The sequence below is a fragment of the Ostrea edulis genome, chromosome 8, assembly GCF_947568905.1.
Source record: "Ostrea edulis chromosome 8, xbOstEdul1.1, whole genome shotgun sequence".
Taxonomy (NCBI): Eukaryota; Metazoa; Mollusca; class Bivalvia; order Ostreida; family Ostreidae; genus Ostrea; species Ostrea edulis.
In genome coordinates, this window is record NC_079171.1 from 56,871,680 (window position 1) to 56,884,897 (window position 13,218).

The 13,218-nt window shown below is 35.1% G+C and overlaps 1 protein-coding gene across 2 annotated transcripts in view; it reads left to right on the plus strand.

Annotated features, from left to right (window-relative positions):
- LOC125662664 (multiple epidermal growth factor-like domains protein 10) overlaps positions 1-13,218 on the plus strand; it is a 57,475-nt gene that overhangs the window by 25,766 nt on the left and 18,491 nt on the right. For both annotated transcript variants that reach the window (XM_056146542.1, XM_056146541.1), the window contains exons 7-10: positions 3,886-4,017; positions 5,041-5,175; positions 6,713-6,847; positions 7,091-7,225. In XM_056146542.1, coding sequence (XP_056002517.1) covers positions 3,886-4,017; positions 5,041-5,175; positions 6,713-6,847; positions 7,091-7,225 — 537 coding nt within the window. The remainder of the gene's footprint in view (positions 1-3,885; positions 4,018-5,040; positions 5,176-6,712; positions 6,848-7,090; positions 7,226-13,218) is intronic.

Genomic DNA, 13,218 nt, shown 5'->3' on the forward strand with positions numbered 1-13,218 from the left:
AGATGCATATTTTGGACACTATGAAAGCTAGGACCATCAAACTTTGTCAGTTACTGCATTTTGAGTCTTCATAGTTTGTTGACCAAAAAGAAGGTCACCGTGACCTACTTTTGGAATTTGACGGCTATATTTTAATATTTCAGATACTATTTGACTTACAATTATCAAACTTTGTCAGTTGATGCATGTTGAGTCGTCAGAGTGTGTTGACTAAAATGTAGGTCACCGTGACCTATTTTTTTTATTTTGACGGCCATATTTGAATATTTCAGATACTATTTGACTTACAGTCATCAAACTTTGTCATTTGATGGGTCTTGAGTCTTCAGAGTGTGTCGACCAAAAAGTAGGTCACTGTGACCTACTTTTGGAATTTGACGTTTATATCTGAATATTTCAGATACTATTTGACTTCAATTATCATACTTTGTCAGTTGATACATCTTGAGTCTTTGGAGTGTGTCGACCTAAAAGTAGGTCACTGTGGCCTTTTTTGGAATTTGACGTCTATATTTGAATACTATTTGACTTGTCAGTTGATGCATCTTGAGTCTTCAGTGTGTCGACTAAAAGTAGGTCACCGTGACGTACTTATTGACAGTTACATTTAAATTTTCAGGTACTATTTGACTTAACATCATCAAACTTTGTTAATTGATGAATCTTGGTTAGTGAGCATTTTTGCCTGTTCTACAGTGTATCAGAAGAGCGATTCTAGGCCCATGGGCCTCTTGTTATAATTTTTGGCCTGCAAAATTCTGCTGCTAGGGTCCCCGTGTATATACAGCAACGCCCATTGTGGCGATAGCATAACATTTTAATGCTAAAAAGGCAATTCCATCAATTTAAAGATGATAATAATTTCAGGAGCACCAAATTTCATCCTGTCGAAGCGCCGAGTATAAGACTAAATTTTGCAGTCCTTCACTGGCAATGATGACTTCTCCATATGAGTGAACAATTCTCGAGAAGGACTTTTAACAACAATCAATCATCCTGTCGACCACATTTCTTTGTCACATGACATGATGTGTTGAACTATCATACATCTTGAACTGATCGATTTTCTAACTTGCCTGGGTATTTCCAATGCTAATATACTGAAAGCTTAAACAAACACTTAAAGTTAGTCCGGAACACCGTTTTAATTCCGCGTTTAGTCATGCCAATGACGTAACAAAGCAAAAGTGTCTACATGACAACTTGCGGTAAATTTGTTAACAACCTTTCGTCTGCTGTAAGTATTGGCACAAAGTGGTAGTTTTGTGTAGCTTTGGGGTGTTCTTCAGACTTTTGCCTGAAAATAGAAAGTTCCATCAGTTTTGACCTTTGACCTGGACCATTTATGTAAAGATCAATTAATATAATTTGTTTGGATGTTTGTTGTCCGGATCATAGCTTTTTTTGCCTTTTAACATGGACCTTTGATTTTTGGTATGTAGGTATACCAAGATATGATATTGTGTCAGGTGTTATTTTTGATGACCTCTGACCTTGACCTTCTATGTAAATGTCAAGTAATATCTTGGGTTAAACCTTTGATATTCGGTATGTAGGTATACCTCGATACGACAGTGCTGCGTGCCATTTTTATGACCTTTGACCTTGGCCTTTTTAGCGAAGGTCAATTACCAGAATATTTTGGTATTTTATTTTTGTCCGGATCATAACTTTTTGTCTTTTGACATAAGCCTTTGATATTTGGTATTTGGGTACATAGTGTGCTGTGTGCCAGTTTTGATAACAGTTGACCTATTATGTGACTGGCAAAAAATAACAATTTTTGCGCATTTTTGTTGTCCAGACAAAAACTTTTTTTGTCTTAAAAATGATACAGACCTTTCATATTTGGTATGTGGGCATACCTGAATCATACAGAGTGTTTGCGTGCCATTTTTGATTACCTTTGACCTTGACCTTTTATGTAGATGTCAAATAGTATTTTTGGGCTAGACTGTGATATTTGGTATGGGTATACCATGATAAGACTGTGTCACGTGTTATTGTCCTGGTCTTTTATGTAAAGGTTAATTGATAGAATGTTTGGGATAGGCGAATGTTAATTACTGTTTGATTTTCCATTTTAAAGATGGTCCCAAAAAGCATGTTTAAAAATCATGGGAAATGGAATGGGAGACATCAGTTTTATTGTGCTAAAACAATTCTTCCTAGTTATGTGTTTATATTTGACATTGTTACTTCCGGGTTTTGGTGGTTTAGTATCACTTCCGGGTTTTCGCTGTTTAGTAACACTTTCGGGGTTTCGCTGTTTAGTAACACTTCCGGGTTTTCCCTGTTTAGTAACACTTCCGGATTGTCGCCGTTTAGTCACAATTCGTGTTGATTGCTAGATAAACGCAACTTCTTTTGATCATTATGATAATCAAATTGAAATACAGCTGTATTAGTTTGGAAATTGTACGAGTTTACATATTTCTTATCAAAACATAAACTCTTCTATGGGAGGGGGGTTTAAAAGAACGTATCAAACTCAGTGAATTTATCAAATAGATCAAAAGTCTTTTGTGTGAAATTTTATATATGATTAAACAAAATATGAGTTGCATTGAATTGTAGTTTTATTAGTTTATTTTCTAAAACAAATGTGATAAAATATGTTAAATCAACCGTGCAGTTTGACATTGACCCTTTGACCCAGTATCACATCTTGGTGTTTAAAACATCTATATTAAGTTTTACAACAACCAGCCCAATGGAACACTATGTTAAATCATACAGTCAATGATTACCTTAGCACTATCCACACACTCGACAATTTAAATAAGAGAATGTTTTCCTGTATAAAACAAACAATTCACAAGGTATATCACACCACTATCTTGGTTTTCTTTTTAACCAGTTGTATCGTTTGTAATTTCGGCAGCAGTTTGATTCAATACGATATATAGACCCCCTACCACATACAAGTAACTCTGTTAAGGTCCTGCTATATTATGGAGAGAGGGCGAGAGAGAGAGAGAGAGAGAGAGAGAGAGAGAGAGAGAGAGAGAGAGAGAGATAGCGCACTAAAACCAGTATTAATCAACATTCAAAGTGCCTGATCTGAATGTAGATACGAGATAGAACAAATAAGGATATTATAAAGCAATAAAAATGACCAACGACACGAAGAAACGTTTCGTTTGTTATCAGGTTTTCTAGGTTATTTTTAGTGTTACTCTGCATTTCTATCTAGTTAGTGTTCTTTATCATGTAAATATTCTATATCCTACAAAAGGGACAGTGCGTCGATTTGTAATTTCTTTTTGTTTTTGTCGCTGGTCTTTATATATATATATATACTATATATATATATATATATATATATATATATATATATATATATATATATATATAGGGGATTCTTACTCCTCCTAGGCACCCGATCCCACCTCTGGTGCGATCAGGGGTCCGTGTTTACCCAACTATCTATTTGTATTGCTTATAGGAGTTGTGAGATTGATCACTGTTCGTTATCTTCACCTTGCATATGCATGTGTGTATGTATATATATATATATATATATATATATAGATAGATAGATAGATAGATAGATTGTAAATTGTTTAAAGTTCCGCTCATGATTTTTCCACTCATGCTGATGTCAAAATTACCTGTAAAGGGCTGCAAAATTGAGGCCTTGCTCAGTGTTTACGGCCTTTGAGCAGGGAGGGATCCTTTTCGTGCCACACCTGCTGTGACACGGGGCCTCTGGTTTTTGGTCTCATCCGAAGGACCGCCCCATTTAGTCGCCTCTTACGACAAGCAAGGGGAACTGAGGACCTACTCTAATCATAAATATTGTATATATTTCATAGAGTATAAAAGCCAAGATTTTCGGATACAAAGATCTTAATCCTGAAATATTGTCTATTCACTTTGTAGTTTGTAACGGACTGTTTTATGGAGAAAACTGTAATGAGCCCTGTGGACATTGCGTCAATGGAAGTAAATGTGACACGAAAGGTGTCTGTACTAAAGGATGTGAACATCAATGGGCTGGACCCCTGTGTGACGGTATGCTTCCTTTTACCTACTATATTGTTTTATTTGTATTTATCAAAAGACCCACATTCCCATATAGATGGGCATAGCTTAGGTCACTTTTACGACTTTCAAAATCTGTTGATATTTTTTTTCTGATAAATGTTTATATAAAAACCTTTCTGGTGAATGTTGATAATAAACAAAAGTGATTGTGATCCCAAGAATATATGACGTTTTCTGAATTCCTGACCACCGTTTTTAATGAAAAGCAACAATGTAATCAATTTGCTTTTCGCAAACCTGAAGTTCATCACAATATGTTCTCCTCGACAACAAGCATGCCGTTGGCCATTGCCATTTTTTCTTTGTTTTCATTTAATTTAATTACCTGTAATTCTTTCTCCCAAAATTGAATTCTATGAAAATTGTTCTATTTCATATATTTCAGTAATAACACAAGTATTTGATTATGTCAAACACTTAAATCTCAAAACAGGCACATGGATATATGTGATTTTGGTTATTCAATAATTATATTCTGTCAAGACAATAATTTTTACTTATATATTTCTTTACACTAAAATCGGTTATCTAACGTAGTTTTATTAGATTTCTCTTGCTTTTTGTATGAAATAAATGTTTTATTAGTCATTAATATATATTTTTATGCAATTGAGAAATGTTGAGATAAAAGAGGTATATTTCACAACTAATGATCATTTAACATACATGTAAGGGGCCTCCGGGGCCGAGTGGTTAGAGCATTGTCCTCAAAATCACACGGCCTCTCACCTCTGTCGGCGGGGGTTCGAATCCCACCGGTAAGTAAGAAAGTTTCCCAGTTTTCTTACGGAAGGTCAGTGGTGTCTTCCCAGGTAGATTGTATCTGGGTTCTCTCTTACACCAATAAAAACTGGGCGCCACCAGATAACTGAAAAAAAATGTTGAATGTGGCGGAAAACAGCAATCAACCAACCAATCAAATACATGTATGTTGGCATAAGTAAATAAATGATAATTTTCAGAGAAATAACATGAAATACCTTTAAATAGTTTGCATTGACGGAATTTACGGACTAAACTGTGCACTACAATGCGGACAGTGTAGAAATGGTACATATTGCAACAAGAAAACTGGGATATGTCCGGAAGGGTGCCAGGATCACTGGAGCGGAGACAAATGTGACGGTAAATCTTCATATACCAGAAAGAAATAGTTTGTTCTGATTTTTATCAATTAAGAATATACCGGGATTCTAATATACAGGAAATCCCATTACATTATTTTTTTATTCTTCCAAGGCAAAAATCAAAGTAATGCGATGAGCATTATTCTACGATATACCATCGTACGTAATAACTGATTATGAGAACATTGATTCAATCTCGCTTGCCCTTCGTTTTTTGATAATACAACAATAAAATCGATAACTGATTATTCAGTTTCATAATCACACAGAATAATCGATATAAGTTACGAAACAAATTTATAAATAGCTGAAGACCATCACCATAGTTTAACGAATGCAAAAGATCTAAGAGGAATTTAGGGAACTTGTCATTCAATATGAATCAATTGTCTGCATTCCAAAATCGATGCACATGTAACTATTTCGATACAAAGTTAACCCTCTTCCACGTATGTGTAATTTCCTTGGACTGTGTATTCAAAACAGTTGATATAATCCGTCAACATCAAACTAAATACTTGCAATATTTTTCAAAATAGATCTTTTATTTTTCCCTACCATCTCACCTTTTTCGTCAGCAAAAAGCATGTAGGCCTAATCCGTTTTTGGAAACTGCCATGACGTCACGATGACCTGATTTGTAGATCTGAAATGGCAAACGATCAGTTGTATATTTTTTAGTCGTACATGTAGAATAGAAATACGGTTCTTTCGTTGTGCATTAATGAAGTTTTCTGTACAATTTTCCTATGATACCGCTATCAGGAAAAGAGTTATGATTCATTTCTTAATTTATGAATGTAAAACTTATACGGTACCAATTTTGATGCACCAGATGCGCATTTCGACAAACAATGTCTCTTCAGTGATGTTGTGGAACGTTAATCCGATGGAATTTCAATAATGATTTAATCAATGAAAACGTGTCCCCCCTATTTTGAAATAACCCTGTAATATTTCTTTGAAAGGTAATTCTTAAAAAGAAAGAAATATGGGTTGTTGGAGGTTTTTTTTTTTTGTTTTTTTTGTTTTTTGTTTTTTGCCGTTGTCAGAATGTAATGGTCGCCAGGGAAATTCAATGACGCACGCATCATTGAGAGATTAACTAAAAACTCTATGAGATTGATGAGAAAGAAAGAAAACTATTAATCATAGCATTATAAAAAAACCACCAAAATAAACAAGTTCGCAGAACTCTTTTTGCAGGGTGCAGTTTTTCAAAAGTTTTGAAATAATGGGGGTTCTAGGGCTCTCAAATTGACAGATAGCCAACGTACTTTCCATGTTTTATCAGAAAACATGACAGGTTTTAAAAGTCTATACAGTCTTTTTTTTTATTATTATTTCATGTACTTTTCTGCAGATGACCATTTTCATAAACATGTAGGGTTTTAGATAAGGAAAGATGGTACATATGTGGAAATTAACTTTAAATGAATTGTTCATTTTTTCAGTTAGCTATTTATTGAAGAGACATCAATATAAACTCGTTTGATGTAATGAATACTTCGTCACTCTGATTTACTTATCAACAGAATGCGCACCAGGGTTTTTGGGACCAAATTGCAACGAAAAGTGTGGATCTTGTAAGATTGGTACTACCTGCAACAAGGTAACAAAGGTCTGTCATAGTGGTTGTCAGGAGCACTGGAGCGGACCATTTTGCGATGGTAAGTAATGGTTCCCTATAGAAGCTTTCTAGAAAGTTACATGTATCCTCTATAATAGTTGAAAACCAAAATATTAGTTGAAGGGTACTCATCATTTTAATTGTTTTCACTAACCATTGTTTTGTATTTATAAAAAGTTAGAAATGAGACTGATCACTGTTCGTTATCTTCACCTCTCATTAGGTTCATACAATGCCTATCACTCATATATACATATCTTAAAGATTCACACATATTGAACAGATTGTGAAGCAGGTTATTATGGACCAAACTGTCTACAACAATGTGGAAAGTGTATGAAAGTGGAAGACTGCAACAGCACGTCTGGAATATGCGCGTCTGATTGCCAGCATGGATGGAGTGGAGACAAATGTGATGGTATATATTCTAAAATAATCATCTTTCTATACTTACTCTCTCATGCAAAACATACATATCAGTTGTCACATCACATAAATAGATCGAATTTGAACGTATTTTATTGTAATTTATCATTTCTGAAAACGTCTACTCCCAGTCATATAGATAGACAGACAAAATACACAAAGATAGATCATAGATGAATAGATAAATAGATAGATAGATGGTTTGATAGATAAAATACACATAGAAAGATAGATAGACAAAATACATCGAAATATAGCTAGATGAAATTCATATAGATAAATAGACAAAATACATATATTCACATTAAAGGACACCACAGAGTTGTCCACTTCTGCTTCATATTTAGATATTTTATTGAAAGTAGACATTAACGGCAAACTGACAACTCAACTGTATGACAAATAGGATGATTTCAGTTTTTCCATCGTCAACTTCCCATATTTATGTAGCAATATTCCATTACCACCTGCATATGGTGTTTATATATCTCAAGTGATTCGATATGCAAGAGCTTGTTCTGCGTATAGTCAGTTTTTATGTCGAAGTAAGCTACTGACAAACAAGTTAATGGTACAGGGGTTTCAACAGTCTCGATTGAAGTCAGCATTTTGCAAATTATATGGCCGTGATAACGATCTAGTTCATCAATACAACCTATCATTGGGTCAAATGCTGTCTGATGTGTTTCATACCGATTGTTAAGCCGTTCTTGGCACACTGATTTTGACTGCGGATAACTCCGTTTACCTGAACAGGATATAGGGCTCACGGCGGTCGACAGGGAATGCTTACTCCTCCTAGGCACCTGATCCCACCTATGGTGTGTCCAGGGGTCCGTGTTTGCCAAACTATCTATTTTGTATTCCTTGTAGGAGTTATGAGATTGTTCACTGTTCGTTATCTTCACCTTTCATTAACATTTTACTGTAGCTTTCAGTGCTACATTTAGATATATCAACGACGTTTTATCTAGTAACAATAATGATTTTCATTCATATGTCGTTTGCCCAACTATCTATTTTGTATTGCTCATAGGAGTTATGAGATTGGTCACTCTTATAGCCTAGTCAAATTAAGCAAATAAATGAGGCAACATTGAAGAAATTGCAACACAAATCATTTTAAGTAAATTTTATTCTTGATTATGTATATTTTCATGTCTGAAAACCTGAACTACAAAATCTTTGCACAAATCATGATTTTGGGGTAAAAAGTATGATTTCGTTTAAAAAAATCACAAAAGATCGGAAAATGATCATCATTGAGTCATAATGAGCGAAATAATATTTCTGAACGTTATTATTCATCAATGATAATGTGAATATTAAGATGTCTAAAGAGATGAAAATAGTATTCCATGTCCAAAGCATCATTTTTGGGCCAAAATTGAATTTTTGTATGCACAAAAAATCACCAAAAACTGGAAACTCAATCATTTACTTAAAGAGAGTCAACTATATTTCTGAACAAAATGGTTTATCATTCTGCAATGTAAATTTTGATATTACAGATCATAAAAAGTTAAATCTTTGCACAAAATATCATTTGGGACAATTAAATATGAGTTTGTTGAAATATCACAGAAAATCGTGTGATCGTATGCGGTGTTGATTTTTATTGGATGAAATCGTATTTCTCAACGATACTACTTTCAATTTGCATCACAACAATTCATTTTGCATACATAGACGAGAGAAATTGTAGCAGTTATTGTCGATTTACCATTTACATGTGTTTTAAATAAAATAAGCAAATATATTTGGTATCAAAATTCCCAATACCATATAATCGAGTGGTTGTGTCACAACCCGATATGGCGTGAACAAATGGCAAATGTTTGCATGTAGTTGGACCAAGCACCTTTGCGGTTCTGTTTATATTCCATATTCTACAGGTTTTACCACTTGTTTGCTTTGCTGACCGAAAAATAATGTCTTTGTAATGATCACGAAAATGATGGCAAAGAAGAACTAGGATGTCAGTATCCTCTCCTATAACAACTGTCATTCTGATTTCTGCACAGGCAAGGGCAGTTTTCGCTATGAGAAGATCAGCATCGTCATCAGCTTGAAGTACCTCAATGCCTTCATTTTGCATTTTTGAGGCCAGTAGATTGATGAATTTCTGTTTTTTCCTGTTATTGGCAAGAAAAAGTTCTTTCTTCATCTTGCATGGCATGGTCTCCGTGAATAAAACATCTGTTGTTTTATGTCCTTTGGATCTCCGCATGTGTGTAACAGCTTTCATTGTTAGACAATCTGGATATCCATCAAAAACTACAATTGCTTCTGGATAAGTCCTCTTTACATGGTCAATGTAAATTGAACATAATTTTGAAAATGCTGTCCCCACCTCCCATGGAATTCTTTGTAAAACCGATCCCCCATCCAAGACGTACTGGGCATCCTGTTCCATTTGACCGTCAGCCAGACACTTTTCGTCCCAGATGACGTCAGCCAACACAGCTTTAGAAGCTTCACGTGGAAAGTCATTGTTGTCAAACATGGAAGGTGGTAAACTCAATAGCTCAAATTTGAACAATTCTGAATTGTCTGTAAAATGTCCATCCCCAGCTATCACTAGACGCTGAAACATGAGCTGTGGGTCTATTTGAATGCATGGGGTATTAGTATCTTCTTTGTTGGCTATTTTGGAATTTTCGCTTAAAGGAATATTCCGTCACAAGCTTGTTTGACATATCCTGTATTATATTCAGGCCAACTTCTCTAGCTTTGTCAGCATTAACATGCTCATCAGCAGTTACACCAGTCTCAATGTTGCGGAGGCAAAGATTGTCAAGAGTAAAAGGATCGTGGTCTCTAAGATAGTCTATGATTATATTTATGTCTTTGCAATCCCTCTGAGTTCTAGAATTTGATGTCTCGACATGTTGATCATTTGCTTGGTATTTTGTTTTAGTGAGAATCTGCATGGTCCCATTAACCTCAGAACAAACTGGCATTGAAAGAAGCCACATATTTCTTTGCGCTTCTCCAAGACCACGACCGCGAGTCAAACCTCCATTGGACTTGATGCTCCGCATTGAGATTTGCTCTATTGTCAGATCAGTAGAAATTCCTGCCCAAAATTGATTGGTCCTTCGAATTATATGATGACCTTTGCAAAACATTTCGTGGATGTCAGGATGGCTTGTTTTCAATGCTTGCATTTGGTTAAGGTAGATATAAGCAGATTTTGCATATAGGTTATGTCCCGTGGCTGCAAAGTATAGGAGCATATCTTGAATTGATTCGAGATGGAGCAACCAATTCCCAGTTCGTTCAGCAATCAGGAACTTTCGGAGTACTGATATCATTTCCATGAACGTTATCCATAATGTGGCTGTTGTCGACTTAGATAAGATTGACTTCTTTCTATTGATTTCATCTTCAAGAAACTGAACGACTCTTTCTTCATTAAGACCATCTACTTCCAAGTTTCCCTTTTTATTATCTTCCTTTTCTCTTCCTCTTCGCTTTCATTATTTAAGCCCTTTAGATACAAACTGTGCAAGATACTTGAAGCCGTTTTACGAAATGTTATAACATCTTTCCGTCCTTGTTTGTCTGACATAACAATGCGATCACCATAGTGTTCCCTCAACTTCTGTTTCATCCATTTTGTCGTGTAAGCCTTTTCTCCACAAAGTGATTGCATTTTGATGACTAAGTCGTTGACAGTTACTTGCTCCTCATAAGAATCATTCAAAAAGCTAATCATGTCATCAAATTCTGATTGCAGTGTTGAGGGTCTACCGCTTTCATTCTGCTCACATGTACTTTTATCTGCAGAGAATTTTTTTGGCATTGCTTTCGAGGTTCTGAAATTGGTACTGCATACATGGTGGTAGACTGCATCTGCTGCATGCAGATCACTGACTGATGCTATTTGACCCTTTACTATCCTTCCCCAGTCATCGTTTCGCTTTTCACAAACTTTCAAAAGCGTGGTTTGAAATTCTAGTGTCCGAACTGGATACCACTTTGTTCTAGATCCTTTTCTAACAACTTGCTGGCCGCAAAACAAACAATCATCACGAAAATCAAATGAATAGTTTGACCTCAGTTTTGATGGTGTCGCTTCACACTCACTAGAAAATAAAAAGTGTGCACTATTTCTTTTAACAGTCTCTTTTTCGATGTAGTGAGCATGGATGAATTCACAGCGACATTTTTCATGAACTTTTTGCATTGGTTTGGTGAACAGTTCTTTGCCTCGTTCTCGGCTGGCAAGATTAATGTTTTCGCTACCTTTTGTAGTGAGAACAACAGCATCTTCTGGCTTCACGGTTCCACAGCAAATCACACAATTAATCCCGTTGGTAGGCGTTTGGTTACTGAAATTAAATGGAATGAACAATATAAATTTCATAATCAACTGAGAATAAATGGATTCGATAAAATTATATGACGATAACAATATTATATACGTGAAATTGATACAGAACTAAAACAAAGTAATTAAACAATAATTAAATGTGAATTTGAAAATCGCTTGAAAAAGACATATAGACCTAGTCTATGTACAAAACTCAAATGATCCATTGTTTCCAATTAAAATGGAAATTGTACTCTTTGAAACGGAGTTCCAAGGAAATTTAACAACAAAATAATAAATGAAATGCAATTATTCATATTGTTTTTACCAGTTTTTTGAAAGATAAAATAATTTTTTAAAAATACGAATTTCTCGCCTGAACTGGTTTCCATACTTTAAAAATTCGTCTGCAAAGGGATGGCGTCATTAGCATTTTTATCAGAGAAAATTCGCAATAAGCCTATATTATGCATTAATCATCACGAATTTCAGCATTCAATTGATATTATGAAATTATATAATATATACGGGGTGGAAAAGGCAAGTAGATATCACCATTTGCTTGTTTTATTATTCAAATTATCTAATCGTGGAAAGCCATTATATTTAGAGCTTAACTGCAAAATACCAATCAATACAGTAATAAAGTTAAAAATGACTGATAGTAAACTTACCTCATGTTGATTAGAATCCGAAAAATGATGAGAAAAAAATATCAGCATATTGAAAAGACGAAAAGATTAGATTGCAGTATATCCATTATGCATATGACGTCATACTGATTCACCAAAACAAATAGTACGACAGCTCAACAGTACCGTTGTCAAATTCCGTTTTTAAAAAAAAATTCATCAGTATTTTTTTCATATCTGTGCAGTGAGTTGAGATTTCAGGTTTTCATATAATGTTTACTTTGAAAAGCTCTACAATATAAAGTTGAATTTATTTCTGTTGCAATTTCTTCAATGTTTATTTTCAAATTGACTAGGCTATTAGTTATATTCACCTTTTGTTATAACAATCTAGGTTGTCAATACAACCTATCATCGGGTCAAATGCTGTCTGACTTGTTTCATACCGATTGTTAGGCCGTTCTTGGCACATTGATTTTGACTACGGATAACTCCGTTTACCTGATCAAAATATAGGGCTCACGGCGGGTGTGACCGGTCTACAGGGGATGTTTATTCCTCCTAGGCACCTGATCCCACCTGTGGTGTGTCCAGGGGTCTGTGTCTGCCCAACTCTCTATTTTGTATTGCTTATAGGAATTTAGAAATTGATCACTGTTTGTTATCTTTACCTTTCACAGACAGACCGATACAGACATGAACGCTTGCATGTTTATGTGAAAGCCTGGCAAAAATTCAAAATGTGTATCCATATTAAGTAGAGCAGCCAGGTGCGTAGCTTAGCTGTAAAATTTTGTAAAGCAAAACCATATTAGTGGCAGAAGCCCCCACCAGGTCCAAGGTGGATGCTTAACACAAGATAGTGTGGGATGGAGGAGAAGGTTTAGAGGTAACCCCCGTCCCCCCCCCTCTCCTCAGGATAAAAAATTGATGTCAGAATTTTTTTAATGCAAAAATTAACATTTTCTGCACAGAAATTTGTCAGTATTACTAGATTTATGAATCATTAAATGATAGGTATTTCCATTCATGTAT